The sequence below is a fragment of the Acanthamoeba castellanii genome, assembly GCF_000313135.1.
Source record: "Acanthamoeba castellanii str. Neff unplaced genomic scaffold scf7180000084599, whole genome shotgun sequence".
Lineage (NCBI taxonomy): Eukaryota > Discosea > Longamoebia > Acanthamoebidae > Acanthamoeba > Acanthamoeba castellanii.
The window spans coordinates 111,498-125,011 of NW_004457442.1; the positions used below are offsets into that span (position 1 = coordinate 111,498).

General features: G+C 59.4%; 9 protein-coding genes and 1 pseudogene across 9 annotated transcripts in view; 5 read left to right on the forward strand and 5 right to left on the reverse strand.

Moving 5' to 3' along the window:
* Positions 1–105: 105 nt before the first annotated feature.
* Positions 106–2,946, forward strand: ACA1_057280 (peptidase, S8/S53 subfamily protein; the record flags this gene model as incomplete). The annotated part of the gene is made up of 16 exons (XM_004339059.1): positions 106–190; positions 265–371; positions 456–545; positions 614–704; positions 767–865; positions 965–1,108; positions 1,180–1,243; positions 1,330–1,381; positions 1,454–1,511; positions 1,579–1,736; positions 1,824–1,972; positions 2,032–2,122; positions 2,197–2,292; positions 2,364–2,471; positions 2,535–2,646; positions 2,729–2,946. The coding sequence occupies 16 exons, from the start codon at positions 106–108 to the stop codon at positions 2,944–2,946; spliced, it is 1,722 nt and encodes a 573-aa protein (XP_004339107.1).
* A 187-nt stretch (positions 2,947–3,133) lies between these two features.
* On the reverse strand, positions 3,134–4,780 carry ACA1_057290 (uncharacterized protein; the record flags this gene model as incomplete). Its single annotated transcript, XM_004339060.1, is given in 7 exon segments — positions 3,134–3,199; positions 3,283–3,441; positions 3,540–3,620; positions 3,807–3,814; positions 3,827–3,999; positions 4,080–4,150; positions 4,262–4,780. The coding sequence occupies 7 exon segments, from the start codon at positions 4,778–4,780 to the stop codon at positions 3,134–3,136; spliced, it is 1,077 nt and encodes a 358-aa protein (XP_004339108.1).
* Positions 4,781–4,960: 180 nt separating this feature from the next.
* On the forward strand, positions 4,961–5,953 carry ACA1_057300 (uncharacterized protein; the record flags this gene model as incomplete). The annotated part of the gene is made up of 1 exon (XM_004339061.1): positions 4,961–5,953. The coding sequence occupies one exon, from the start codon at positions 4,961–4,963 to the stop codon at positions 5,951–5,953; it is 993 nt and encodes a 330-aa protein (XP_004339109.1).
* A 78-nt stretch (positions 5,954–6,031) lies between these two features.
* On the reverse strand, positions 6,032–7,227 carry ACA1_057310 (DNA methyltransferaselike 1, putative; the record flags this gene model as incomplete). The annotated part of the gene is made up of 5 exons (XM_004339062.1): positions 6,032–6,204; positions 6,317–6,446; positions 6,516–6,662; positions 6,791–6,898; positions 7,027–7,227. 5 exons carry the CDS (start codon positions 7,225–7,227, stop codon positions 6,032–6,034), a joined length of 759 nt encoding a protein of 252 aa, XP_004339110.1.
* Positions 7,228–7,355: 128 nt separating this feature from the next.
* ACA1_057320 (RNA pseudouridine synthase, putative) lies at positions 7,356–9,065 on the reverse strand (the record flags this gene model as incomplete). Its single annotated transcript, XM_004339063.1, has 5 exons — positions 7,356–7,645; positions 7,722–8,335; positions 8,413–8,524; positions 8,599–8,714; positions 8,800–9,065. The coding sequence occupies 5 exons, from the start codon at positions 9,063–9,065 to the stop codon at positions 7,356–7,358; spliced, it is 1,398 nt and encodes a 465-aa protein (XP_004339111.1).
* Positions 9,066–9,325: 260 nt separating this feature from the next.
* Positions 9,326–10,024, forward strand: ACA1_057330 (Hypothetical protein; the record flags this gene model as incomplete). The annotated part of the gene is made up of 1 exon (XM_004339064.1): positions 9,326–10,024. The coding sequence occupies one exon, from the start codon at positions 9,326–9,328 to the stop codon at positions 10,022–10,024; it is 699 nt and encodes a 232-aa protein (XP_004339112.1).
* Positions 10,025–10,230: 206 nt separating this feature from the next.
* ACA1_057340 (WD domain, G-beta repeat-containing protein) lies at positions 10,231–10,863 on the reverse strand (the record flags this gene model as incomplete). The annotated part of the gene is made up of 1 exon (XM_004339065.1): positions 10,231–10,863. The coding sequence occupies one exon, from the start codon at positions 10,861–10,863 to the stop codon at positions 10,231–10,233; it is 633 nt and encodes a 210-aa protein (XP_004339113.1).
* A 180-nt stretch (positions 10,864–11,043) lies between these two features.
* ACA1_057350 lies at positions 11,044–11,547 on the reverse strand (annotated as a pseudogene).
* A 78-nt stretch (positions 11,548–11,625) lies between these two features.
* ACA1_057360 (signal peptidase I, putative) lies at positions 11,626–12,934 on the forward strand (the record flags this gene model as incomplete). Its single annotated transcript, XM_004339066.1, has 7 exons — positions 11,626–11,739; positions 11,805–11,913; positions 12,019–12,164; positions 12,228–12,291; positions 12,379–12,437; positions 12,543–12,738; positions 12,861–12,934. 7 exons carry the CDS (start codon positions 11,626–11,628, stop codon positions 12,932–12,934), a joined length of 762 nt encoding a protein of 253 aa, XP_004339114.1.
* Positions 12,935–13,065: 131 nt separating this feature from the next.
* ACA1_057370 (uncharacterized protein) overlaps positions 13,066–13,514 on the forward strand; it is a gene marked incomplete at both ends in the record, with an annotated part of 4,876 nt that continues 4,427 nt past the window's right edge. The window contains 2 exons of the mRNA XM_004339067.1: positions 13,066–13,153; positions 13,268–13,511. Coding sequence (XP_004339115.1) covers positions 13,066–13,153; positions 13,268–13,511 — 332 coding nt within the window. The remainder of the gene's footprint in view (positions 13,154–13,267; positions 13,512–13,514) is intronic.

The window sequence follows — 13,514 nt, forward strand, 5'->3', positions numbered from 1 at the left end:
CCTTATTTAGGAGGTTTACCCTTTTATGTACCTTACCAAAAAACGACTGTGTTGTTCTCTTTCACCAAACAACAACCACACCGCAGTCCAACCTTCTTGGCAGCGATGAGGAACCTCGGGCAATGCCTCACCACGCTGGGGGTTATCCTGCTGTTGACTGTTCTCAATGCCTCGGCTGCTTATTCCCATCGTACCTCCCCCCGCTCGCCTGTTGGCATCTTGTTGGTTTGTAGCTCATCCCTTCGGCCAACTTGCATCATCCAGATATGGACTTCGTGACCGAGAACGGAACGCAGTGGGCAGTCAAGGTGTCGGCCAAGGACCAATCCGAACAGTTCCTCAAGCTCAAGCAGCTCGCAGAGGAGCACGGGGTAGGCGTGTCTTAATTGTGATATTTTTATTTGTTTTTTTAACTCTTCAATTTCTTCTTTTCTTTTTTTGTCATCTATCTGCAGTGCCGCATCATTGGACCGGTCGGCAACCTTCGCGACTACTTCCTTCTTGAACACGACCCCAACCACCGAGCCAGGAGGAGCATTGCAGAGGTGCGCTACGTGCCAGTGGGTTTTAGCCCCCCCCCCACATTTTCCTGGGCTCACAACTCTCTGTGCAGGTGGACACCGCACTGGCGGTCCATCCGCACGTAGAATGGTCCGAGATGCAGGAGCTGCGCACCCATGCCAAGCGCATGGAGCTTATCACGGGTACTATTATTGCTCTTCTTGGTCATGCTAGGAGAGAGCAGGCTAACGTGTAGCGGTTCTAGACCCCTTGTACCCTGCCCAGCACCACCTGCACAACCCACACGGCAGGGACCTCCACGTCATTCCCGCCTGGGAAAGAGGCCTGTCGGGTCGCGGCATCGGTACGCTTGGCTCTCGCGCATGCAATGGGTGTCCAGTGCGTGTGTTGTCTAATCTGGGCTGGAACGTTCATCGTCGCGGGGTGCGTGGTCATGGCACAGCTATCTCCCTCGTGGACGACGGCCTGGAGTGGCGCCACAAGGACTTTGGCGAAGGGTCGCGCTTCCTTGCGGAGGGATCGAAGGACTGGAACGGACGAGACGACGATCCTACTCCTGTGCGCTCGGACGACACCCACGGCACCGGTACTACTCCCTCTGCTGTCTAGATCTATGGGCTCTTGCAGCTTGCTGACCACCGTGTGGACGCTGCACAGCCTGCGCCGGTCTCGCCTACGCCGGCATGAACGACGGCACCTGTGGCGTGGGTTTGGCTTTTGCGTACGACCTCCGCTCGCCCGCCTTCCCTATCCAGCAGGGCAATGATCCACATTCATTGAATTGCACCGTTGATTGTACAAACACAGGGCCAAGGTGAGCGGTCAGCGACTGATTTCGGGCGGCGTGACGGATGCCATGGTGCGTGCAATCCTCCCCTCCACCACTCCCCTCCTATGAGGCGCTATTGCTCAACTCTTAAACTTCGCACAGGAAGCAGCAGCGCTCTCGTACCGCAACGATCTCAACCACATCTACTCCTGTTCGTGGGGTTCGTGACACGATTTAGGAGGATGAGTGGCCGGAGTCGTAGTAGTAACTCTTCGTTCTACTTCCAGGGCCGCCCGATGAAGGACTAAACGTGGAGGGACCCAAACACCTGATGCAGCAGACCTTTATCGAGGGCACCACCAACGGCAGGAATGGAAAGGGCACGATCTTCATGTGGGCCGGCGGCAACGGAGGCGGTGCCAGGGACAACGTCAACTATGACGGCGTACGCGCCACAGCAGCATTGATAACCAGTCGGGAGCGGAATGTGTGACGTGACTGACGACTGCTTTGCTTTTTTTTTCCATTCCAGTACGCCAACAGCATCTACTCGATTGCCATCGCCTCTGTCAATGGTGACGGCCGCAAGGCAGACTACAGCGAAGAGGGAGCCCCGTTGGTGGTGAGCGCCACCTCGAGCCCGCCCTACGTCACCACCACCGGCGTCAAAGGAGGCTGCGAGTACGAACTTCGCCATACTTCCTTTGCCTCAGCGACCCTCTCCCTAACGCGCCGCACAGCCGAAGGTTCAGCGGCACCTCAGCCTCGGCTCCCATGATCTCCGGCGTTGTCGCCCTCATGCTGGAGGCCAACCCCAACCTCACCTGGCGGGTACGTACTGTCGCGGGCACATTCGCTGCGCCGCTTTTTTATCGTTTGTTGATTTTTGTTTGCTACTTGGTCAGGACGTGCAAAACATCCTGCTGCGAACGGCTGCGAAGAATGATGAGGGAGACATCGACTGGGTGGTCAACGGGGCCGGTCTCCACGTCAATCACAAGGTAAACCGTCAGAACTCCTTTCCTTGCACGATCTGGCTAACGACGGATTACGCACGCCATTTTTCTGGTAGTATGGGTTTGGGTTGTGCGATGCGGCTGAGGCCACGGCCATGGCGGCCACTGCCCCACTGCTTCCCCCGGCCACCACCCCAGTCGTGGTGACGTGGACCGGCTCCGTGGTACCAACCTGTGTCTCTGGCATGCAATTCTCTACAATTCCCTGTCTTGATGGGGTTTTGCAGTCCATTCCAGACCGCAGCACCGCGGCGGCGACCATTCCGCTGCAGACCAATGCCAACATCAAGGTGGAGCACGTCCAAGTCCGCTTTGTCGCCAGCCACCCTCGGAGGGGAGGTAAAACCACCACCGTCACCACTGCCTAACTCCCCACATCAGCCATTAGTCCTGACATTCTTGATTCCTCCCCCCCCCACAGACTTGAGCATTACGCTGAAGTCCCCTTACGGGACGAGCAGCGTGCTGGCGCTACAGCACAGGGACGTAGGCCGAGACTACGACTGGACGTTCATGTCGATGCGCCACTGGGGCGAGAGCTCCGCGGGCGTGTGGACCCTGGTGGTCACCGACATGAAGGTCGGCGCAGTCGGGCAAGTCACCGGGGTCACGTTGACCCTGCGCGGAACACAGCCATGAAGCAGCGCCACACGGTCATTTGGTGGGCAAACCGTGGACCCAGGGTTCAATCGGTTACCCTCGCCCCCCGCTGCTCAATCGCTGTCGCGCAGCCGTCAGGCCTGAGGTGAAAAAGAGGATTGTTGGGTACATTTTTTTGATGAAGCAATGGGGCTCGACCGACCGATACGAAAGGAGTCCCGCCCGCTCAGCTGAGTATGCAGGAGGAGGCCGGTGAGCGCTTCGGCTCAGAGGAGATGTCGTGCATGTTGGCCTGCAGCGCGTGGGGCGCAAAGGGGCATTGGTCTCGGCGTTAAAAAGCAGGAGGCGAGCTGCGTCTGCGAGGCGGGGGCGTACGGCGACAAAGTGGAACAGCTCATCCAGGATCTCCTGCACGAATCCCATCTTGGCGTCGATGGAGGTGCGGAGATGGTCGGCCGCTGGGTTGGACCCGAGGTAGATCTTCCTGGCCCGCTTGGTCTTGAGCGAAGCCGGCAGTGGCGGAAGGCCGAACACCTTCATCAGACCAGGCGACCAGGCGTGGCTCACGTCAGCATGACCCAGACCACTCAACTCAAAGGAGCAAAGGGCAGAGGGGCGAGAGAGGGGCTGACCTCGGAGTCGACGGCGGTGACGTTGGGTTCGCTGAAGGGGAAGTAGTTCCATACGACGACGTACTTGATGACGGGAGCGCGCTGCGGGAGCGGGTGGAAGCGCACGGAGAGCATGGGCAGGGGCGTGCGTCGAGAGCAGTTGCATCTCCAGATGTTCGGACGTGCGCGTTGTCAGCGATTTGATGACTGTCTCACACAACGAGAAAAAAGGTGAGACACTTTGACCCGCCACGGGACACGCACACGCACGACCGCACGACCGCACACACGCAGTCCTGGACACGCACCTCTGTCCCATAGGAACATCTTGAAGGACGGGAGGGGCTCCAACGGCTCGCGCCGCAGGTACACGAACGTGTCTCGGAACAGCGCCCGCGGGCACGCCTTCTTGTCATCATCGCCTGGCTTGCGCTTCGCCTCGAGGCCTTCGCCGGCATTCTCAGGTTCGACCACTTCCTCTCTGACTCACCGGGGGGGGGACCACACAGGGATCAGTGCGTGGAGAAGGGTGGGAGGCCTCATGGGCTCGAATGCGCGCACCCGTCGTCGAACGAAGTGGCCTTGGCAACGTCCCGCATCCAGGCTTCGATCCGTCGCCACAGCCGAAGGTACTGCAAGCGCCTCCCCGCCCTGTATAACTCCTATTCTCATCCACGCCACGTTGGGTTGAGCTTCGCTTTCGTTCTTTTCTCCTCCTATCGTTCTTTGGCAGGGCGTCGTACCTTGGGATTGACGCGGTGGTGGTAGAGCGACGAGGCCGGTGGTGCCGCTGCTGCGGGGTCGGTGCAGTCGGCGCTCGAGGTGATGGCGAGGAGGGCCGGTAGGTCGGCGCCAGGCGGCAGGAGGGGCGTCCACAGGCCCACGTGCCCACACGCCACGCGGTCGAACCGGCGGCACACGAGGCTCCACCGGCACAGGTCGGCCGCGGTCGGTCGGCTCAGCTCCCACACGAGCCACAGCAGCTCTTCGGGCAGCGCCAGCAGCGGGCTCTGCTGTTGTTGGTCGTCGTCGCTGCTGTCGGCCTCGGCCTGGGCCTCGGCGGGTCCGTCCAGTAGGGCGCTGGCGGCCTGGTGGGAGGACTCCTCGGCCGCGGTGAGCCACCGGGGGCGGAAGTGCCCCTGGCCTGGGGCGGGCGGGAGCGAGGTGGTGCCGAATGGAGGGAGGAAGGAGGCCATGCAGTACCGCGCCAGTAGCACCTCGTTCTCTTCCTCAAGCAACGCCGTCAGTGGTGAGCCCAACATGCTTCGATTTCGGTTTCAGTCTATGTAACTGAACCGAAGAGGACGTACAACTGTGATGAACAGGGAAGAACTGCTTCTGCTTCTTCCCCCACTCCAGTAAAGCGGCCGTGTGGCTGTGCGACAAGGAGTTGGGTGATGAAATTTCGTATGGAGGAGAAATTGAAAGGAAAAGAAAAAGAAATGAACAACAAGAAGGAGGCGCCGGAAGATCAGATCACCGGATTGCGTAACGTTGCAAAGATGAGCAAACGGAAGACGGGTAAGGATGATTCGACTCCGCATGAGAACGAAGAGCTGAGCGAACGGCAATCCAACGGGAAGCGGGACAAGAAGAAGCAGAAGAAGGCACGGAGGGAGGAGATGGAGGCTTCGGCACAGACGGAAAAGAAGACCCACAAGAGGAAGCGCGTAGATGAGGAAGACGAGGAAGACACAAGTGGCTACAACGATCGCGGCCCAAAGGACAGCATCAAGCAGGGCGCCGTCAGCAAGAAGGACTCGAAAAAGAAGAAGAAGAAGAGCAAGAAGGCCAAGAAGGCCCCGAGTAGCGAAGATGATGCTGAGAAAATGAGCGAAGCGAAGGCCAAGAAGGAGGAGAAGAAGAAGGCCAGTAAGAAGGAGAAGAAGAAGAGCAAGAAGGAAAAGAAAGCGAAGAAGAGCAAAGCGACCACCGAAGAGAAGGAGAAGGCGAGCAACGGCGATTCAGCAAAGAAGGAGAAGGAAGTAGAGGCGGGAGCGTCATCTGCCACTTCGAATTCGAGCAACGGCGGCAGCGATCAGGGAGGAGCAGGATGGAATAATTGGGAGGCAAGCTCGTTCGGCGACGATGCGAGAAAGAACAAATTCCTGCGGCTCATGGGCGCGAAGAAGACCGAGGACAATCCATCGCAGCCACCGCAGAAGAAGGGCCTCTTTGGCAGCTTGCGTGCCTCCTCCGCACCGGAGCCGTCAGCGATCGACTCATCGACGGAGCAGAAGATTACGCACGATCTCACCTCGCAATTCCAAGATGCCCTCCAGCGGCGCAACTGCCGAGGAGGCATCGGGCTCGATTCGGGTACCAAGAAGTCGGACCGCAGTGCCGAGCCTCAGCCTCACCCCTATGCGGGCGGCAAGGCCTCGACCAAGCTCCACATCGACGATTATCCGAAATCGATTAAATTCGACGATTAATCGTCACGTTCATCTTGACAAGGCACCCCCTCGCCCTTTCCTCTGTACACTTGGCCTTGCGTCTTCGATCTCGGGTGTCTAGGCGTTGGGAGAGGCATCGCTGCCCTCGAGATTGAGGCGTGTCGAGGCGTAGTTGGTGTAGCACTTGAACTCGTTGGAGAGCTTGTTGTGCCTCGGGCGCCACTGGCACTCTCGTATGGCGCCACAGCCCACGTTCTCCTGAGCCATCAGGTAGTCCGTCATCACCCGCCCTACACACAGGATCACCACACCGCCCGACACCGTGTAAGCACAACCATCAAGCCAAGGGTGCATCAAGGAGAAGGAGCTCACAACGTTGAAGAGAGAGTGAGAAAAGCATACCAGTCGCGGCGAGGAAGCGAGCGCTGGGCTTAGCGAGGAGGCGCACGGTCTCCATGTACTGGCTCATGCACTCCTCGTTCAAGAACGGCGGGTCTATGAGCACCATGTCAAAGCCGGCCTTGAACTGGCTCTAATGGTGGCCGTGTTACATCAGCAGCATCATCATCAAGCAAACGGCGATGAAGGCTCAACGACGTACCGAGTTGTTGGACTCGTCGCCGAAAGCGGTTGGGTGCTTGTAGTCGTAGAAGACGAACTCGTCGGGGTACGCTCGCTCGAACCGTCTATCGTACTCGAACAGCACCAGCTCCACCTCCTCTCGCGCGCCCTTCTCGTTGAGCAGTTTCTGTTCTCACCGCACACACACACGCACCACCCACCGCACGCACACGTGTCCGTTTGAGTGAGTGCCATGGATGCCACGCATTCCATTCATTCCCCCCGCTCGGGGCCTGACGCGGTGAAGGGGCGCACCTTGAGGGCGATGAAGGCGGTCGGGGTGGAGAGGAAGGCGACCCGCCCACCAGCGCCCGCCTGCTCCCGCACCTCTTCGGCTATGGTGCGGGCCGTCTCCTCTGTGTACTGCAGTGGGCTTGGGGTGAGCCGCAGCCCCAGTTTTGTGGAGTAGACGAAAAAAGTAAAGCAAAGAAGATGGAAGAGACGCTGGAGAAGGCTCTACGTCTTGAAGAGGAAGAAGTAGGGGAGAGTACCCAAAATTGAGAGAGCTGCCAGTCCTCCTCGACGACTGCAACTTCGGCAGGGGCCTTGGCCTGTTGGGTTTGGGCGGACAGGAACTCGTTGAGGGCCAGCAGCGCGTGGGCCGAGAGCGCCGGCATATCATCGTCGTCGTCGTCGTCCTCGTACGCGGCCCTCTTCACGTTGTTCAGCCTCGACGCCAGCGTGGCCTCCATCTCCTGCTTCTGTGGCGATGTGGTAACTTGTTCCTCTCGCCGCCCCACAAATGATGGTTTAATTTTCTCACCTTTCTGGTTTTCCTGGACGCTGCGCATTGGTTCCACCTTCATCGCGGAATTTCACATTAAGGCTCTGTTGTTGGTTGCTGCTGGCCATCCACGAATGTCAGGAGGCGGTGGCGCGCGAACCAGGCCTCCAGCCGCTCCAGACCAGCAGAGGCGTCGGCGCTGCTGCTGTCCGCGTCGGCTGATGCTTGCGCTGTGGCGCCTGCGGCGGTGGCGGCGGCCTCGTCGCGCGCCCGCCGGAGGCGACTGGCCAGGGCGACCACCTGTTGGCGCGTCACGGCCTCGTCCCTGCCGCCTACCATCTGCCACAGCTCCTCGATCTTCTCCTCGTCTACGAATCGCCACTCGCCTGCAGCACTTGCGTTAGTGGTTGCGAGTTGTGTGTGTGTGTGGTGTGTCGTGTGTGTGTGTCTGTGGACGTCTACCGAGTCGCCCGGTGAGCCCGACGTCGTCGAGGTCGATGTTGCCGATGCGGACGCGATGCAGGTGGAGCAGCGGGAGGCGCACGCGTGCACACATGCGCCGGATCACGCGGTTCCTGCCCTCCCGTATCTCGAGCGAGAGCTTCGTCGTGGTGCCTCGCGCCAACAGCTTCCTCCGCTTCTTGCTCACCTTTTCCTTCTTGTCCTCGTTCGCCTCTTCTTTCTCTTCTTCACCCCTTCCCTCGCCTCCTTGCACACCAACGTCGTCTTCCTCCTTCTCCTTCTCCTTCTTCTCTTCTCGTCGTCTCTTCGCCTCTCTGTCTCCATCGTCGCCCGCTGCGCTGCTCTCGCTCAGGCCCTTCCGCTTGTGCGGACCCTCTTCCTGGCCGCTGCAGTCCGCTGCGGGGGTGGCCGTGGCCGTGGCCGTGGTGGCGGTTGTAGTGGTGGTACTACTCAGAGACGAGTCCGTGGTCTGCGGGTGGTGGATGGTGATGTGGGCGGCCCTGGCCGGCTCCTCGCCCTTGTACAGATCGACGCCCTGCAGCATCTGCTGTATGCGAGGATCGTCCAGCGTCAGGTCGGCCTCCGCTATCGTCAACTCGTAGATCTTGCTGATCCTGTGTTGTGGGTGGCCGCCAGTGAGCGGTCGTTGGCTAACGAGATAGGAGAGGAGGGGACGTGGCTGGTCAGGTACCGATTGCCCTTCTTGGTGATGACGTGGCCTAGATCGCCGTCGTTGGTGAACATGAGGAGGCCGGTGGTGTCCTTGTCGAGCCGCCCGATGCAGCCGAAGCCCTCCGGCATACCTACGGGTGCGCACACATGAAGTGAATGAGTGAGCCGGGGCTGTTGTCAACAATAGCAAGAGAAGAGGGCGCACCTTGCAGACAAGCGTTGAGTGTCTTCTTGCCGTAGTCGCTCTTCAGCGCCGAGATGGCTCCGCCCGGCTTGTTCAACGCCACCACCCTCGTCTTCAGCCGCTCCAGCTCTCGCTGCCTTGGCACCACCCCAAGCTATCAGCATTATTAAATATGGTAAATCAAATACAAAATATAATCCATAAGTGGTAAATTGGACCTACCAATCGATTTCTTGGCCATCTACGAGGACGTGGTCCTCCTCGAGATAGACGAGGGCATGCAGGGAGGGGCTGGGGTTGACGGCCGGAGCCGCGGTCTCCTCCATCACGGGGTGGGTGCGAATCTGAATGCGCGATCGGTCAGCGTAGTAAATGTTCTCGATGTCCTTGCGGCTCATGCTCGTAAATTGGCTAAGGAACTTATCGAGACGCATCGGCACAAAGTGGGCCGGCGGTAGCTTCACCATCTGCGACGCGGCCATCTTCATCTCCTCCAGCAATACGACCAACAAAATAAAACCAAAGGAAATGTTGTTTTCTGTGTTTTCTTGTCAGAGTTCGGCCGAAGTCACTGGTGGAACCATGAACCCTTGTTGTTGCTACCCTTGCCAGACCACTATCCGCGCAAGCATGTTCGGTCGAAACCCCACCAACGAGATGGAAAGGCAATCAACCGAAACCCACATAAAAGCTCCTCTTCTCTCTGCTCTCGTCATTCACCTTTCTTCCGCTCCAAACCCAACCACCAATGGCCCGCTTCACTCACCTGATGCCGCTGTTTGCCTTCGCCTTGGCTTTTGTAGTCCTGACCGTGCCTCCCTCTCAGGCCGCCAAGGGCGGGCGTCCTGCGGGCCACCCTCATCACCCTCATCATCCTCATCATTCCGGAGGATTCTTAGACACCACGTGCCGCGAGGTGCCCTTCACGCCTGAGGGCCTGGCCAGGCTAGAGCCCATCAAGGCCGCCAACCTGGGCACCTTCAACTGCTCGGGCTCCTTCACCTACTACGACCCGTCGACCGGCCACGTGACGGCCACCATTGACCTGCCCTGGTTCAACCAGTCCACGCTCTACGAGCCCTCGTGCGGCTGCTGGGTCACCACCAGCTTCGCCTTCGGACCCACCCTCCCGCCGCTGGTCATCCGCGAGTACGGCAACGCGCTGCCGGGCCGCGCCGAAGAGGGCACGTGCCTGGAGTTCGACTGGCCCGAGGACGACGGCAACATCACCCAGTCGATCGCCTTCGGGCGCAACATGCACTTCAACGTGCACCGCGACCTGCCCTACCTGCGCCAGAGCGACGGCACGCTCACGCGCCACCAGTCGTTTTATCGGGTGGCCGGCACGCAGAACGAGCTCGTCGTGGTGCGCAAGTTCAACGAGGCCGGCTTCATCGACTGGATCGAGAACCTCGTCTGTCTCATGGTCGAGCCTCAGCTCTTGTGATGATCAATCATCGCCGTGACGAGAAAGCAGATCACCCCCACCAACCCATGCCCCTGTTGTCGCATCAGCAGCCTTTTCTTTTCAATACAAAAATTTGTTTTTGTTGGCGTAGAATGTATAAGGCAGCCAAGTCGTTTCGATCGAAATACACCGGGTGGGCTGGTCGGAGAAAAGTTACAAGAGAAATGTCTGTTGATTCGTGGAGCCTAGTACAGAGACCAACAAGCAATGCGAGTGTCGGCTGAGCCCGACACGAGGAGGTTGTCGGTGTTGGAGAACGCCACGCAGTTGACAGGGCCGGCGTGGGCCTTGAGGATGGCCAGAGGTCGGAGCCGCTGGAAGTCCCACACACGCACGCGCTTGTCCCAGCCGCCAGTCGCGAAGATACGCTGGTCTCCGCGAATGGCCACGCTACCGACTCCCGCGTGGCCCACCTCCAGCCGCTGCTCCACCGTGACCGGCTCCATTGCTGGCTCCGAAGGTCGCAGTTGGTGGAGCACCTCGGCCGTGCCCTCGAGAGAAGCACTGTCGCTCGTGTCGCGGCCGAGTGGCAGGCCGGCGCTGAAAATGCTGATATGGGTGTCTGCCCCGCCCGACACCCCGCGCACGCCACACCCATTGCCGACCACCGCCAGGTCAAACGCGAGGGGCGGCTCGTCGTGCATGCGTTTGGCCTCGGGACCAGCCGCGGCTGCTGTCGATGCAAACGGAGCTGATGGCTTGCGGGAGTCCCAGAGGTAGAGCTGCCCATTCTCCCAGACCGAGGCCAGGTAGGGCTGGCTACCGCCACCGCCGCCGTCAGCTCCTCCTCCGTCGAACAGTCGGATGCACATACACATGCCGGTCTTCGATCGGCTGTCCAGACCCCCGATGGGTGACGGGAATCGCTGGGCCGCTGCCCGTGTACGCAAGTCCCACAGCGCCACAGCCTCACCTTCACCTCGCCTGCCTTCCTCTTCGCCGTAGACAGCAAACAAGCCCGAGTTGTCTGCAAGATATCACATGTGATGAGTTCATGGCTACTCGCCAGGGTGGGTGGTGAGGCGGTACGTGCCGCTACTGCTTGAGCGCTCGAGAACAGAGAGCTTGCAGAAGGCGAGCGTGGCCACAGGGAAGGTCGCTGTGCTGCCACCACCGGTGCCCAGTCGCTCGGTGGCCCACAGCTTCACGCACGAGCTGTACCCGCGGCCCTGGGTCAGCAGCTGCTGCCCGCCAGCGACGAAGGCCACCTGCTGCACTCCACCTTCGCCTTCACCTTCGCCGCCGCTGGCAGCAGTGGCCCTGCGCCCGCTGGTCAGGCTGTGGGCCGTCGGCTCAACTTGCAGACGTCGCTTGGTGCGTAGGGACCACAGGCACACGGCACCACCAGCGTCGCCCGACACCAACAGCGGCTGCTGATGTGGGGCGGCGCTGGGTGGGGGCACGCACAGGGCCACGGCATTGACGGCCGTCTCGTGGCCGCGCAGCACTGCCGTGGGCTCCGGGGGCGGCGCAGCAGCCTTTCGTCCGCTCTTCTTCTCCATCTATTTTTAAAAATAACATGAAAGAAAGAAAGATCAAAAGTGTCAGAAAAAGAAAGAAATGAATGAAAAAAAAATAAGATGGAGAGCGGAGGTGGCTCGCGGCTGGGAGCAGTGTTGCGGACGACGATTATGGTGGGCGCGTACTATGGGGTGGCCTACACCTTCTGCAACACGGTCCTGAAACCTTCGACGGTACTCGATCCACATCTAATTCTTAGAAATCACCTGTGGGGGAGGCAGTGCTGACTGTGCCACAGACCGCTGGACCTTCGATGCACCCGACCTTCAATGCCGCCGGCGACAGCGTGTGGGTCTATCGGCGGATTGATCCTGCCACTGACCTGCGCGTCGGGGACATTGTACATGGTGCGCCCACGCCCTACTTGTGACCCAGCCTCCACTCAAGGAGAGGAGGGCAATCGCATTCGTGTTGTCGCGCGTTCTCACGGTTGTGGCTGGTTGATGGTGCAGCACGGACGCCTACGTATTGCCGGCTGGAGGGCAAGCAGCCGGGAGTGTTGAAGAGGATCAAGGGTCTTCCGGGGGACACCATCAAAGTCACCTTCTACTCGCCCAGCAAGGTTGGGCGAACAGAGGCGGAGGAAGAGGCGGACGAAGTACGTGACAGCCACTCTATTTAGAAAGGCGCCCTTTGTCTCACACCACGTGTACACAATTAGGTGACGATCAAGGTGCCGGCAGGCCATGTATGGGTTGAAGGCGACAATCCTGGGCAATCCACGGGTACAGCCTAACCATAGGCGACATTCAGTTCTTTGAGTTGGCTGCTGGTCTAACGAGACAACCGTGTGGCGTACAATTCACCCACAGACTCGCGGATGTGGGGACCGCTGCCACTGGCCTTGATCGAGGGCAAAGTTGTATCTAGAGTATGTTGCTAATGCTTACTTACTTACTTACGCCTTTGTAGCGGTGCACGCGGAAGATCTCGAGATTCTCACTTTCACTTCATGCATCGACCTTGTTCTGGCTAGTTGAACCCGTTCAGCCTCCAGACCTTGGACGCACCCGGACATATCAAGCGGAAATGGGAGCGCCAGGCGAGGGACATCGCAGACAGCCGTGCCACTGGCAAGAGGTCGGGCGAGGAAGCTCTGCGTGCGATCGATCGACTGATTAAGAGTGGATCCGAAGCTTCCGACAACACCCTACTCGTCAGCGACCGTCATGGTAAGTCGCCATGTACAGTGCATCAACCCTTCTCTTGTCGGCTCACACACACACACACACACACACACACACACACACACACACACACACACACCACACACATCCTCCTGCCATCATCGCAGATGCTGACGTCAACGATACCGCGCTCGCACCTCCACAAGACACCGTCCAGGGCCACGAGCGGGTTGTTGCCTGAAGAAAAGAGAAGAAAAAGAAATGCAAGAGGGAAAATAATTAATTTGACGCAAAGAGATAAGACGAAGCCGGCCACGGGGAAAGGGAGGGCGCTGGATGAATCCTCCGACGAGCAATGAAAACAAAACGCCCATGGGGTGGCCGCCCAAGAGGCTGCCCACCCCCGCGGGCAACTTCATCGGCAGCAAGCGCGCTAGCGGCAGCACCCCGCCCACCACAGGTTGCCCCAACCGACTTGCATTTATTTAAAGTGCATTATTAATTTGTTATTGATCTGAAATATATATATTTCTATACTAATATTTATTGATTATTCTATTATTTGGCGACGCAGACAGCGAGCCTGCCGCCGGGTCATGGGCTACGGCGCGGGTGAAGCGCACGGCGGGCAAGCTGGACGACCTGGTGGCCCGCGACGAGGCCACCAGCGACAAGGACAAGGAGTTCCTGCTGTCGAAGCTCAAGCACCTGCAGACCAAGCGCAACACCGACGCCGAGCCGCCCCAACAAGCTGCGACCACCAAGGACCTGCCACAGCCACCCGGCCACATAGCAGCGTCGCCGCCGCCTCCGAGCAAGTC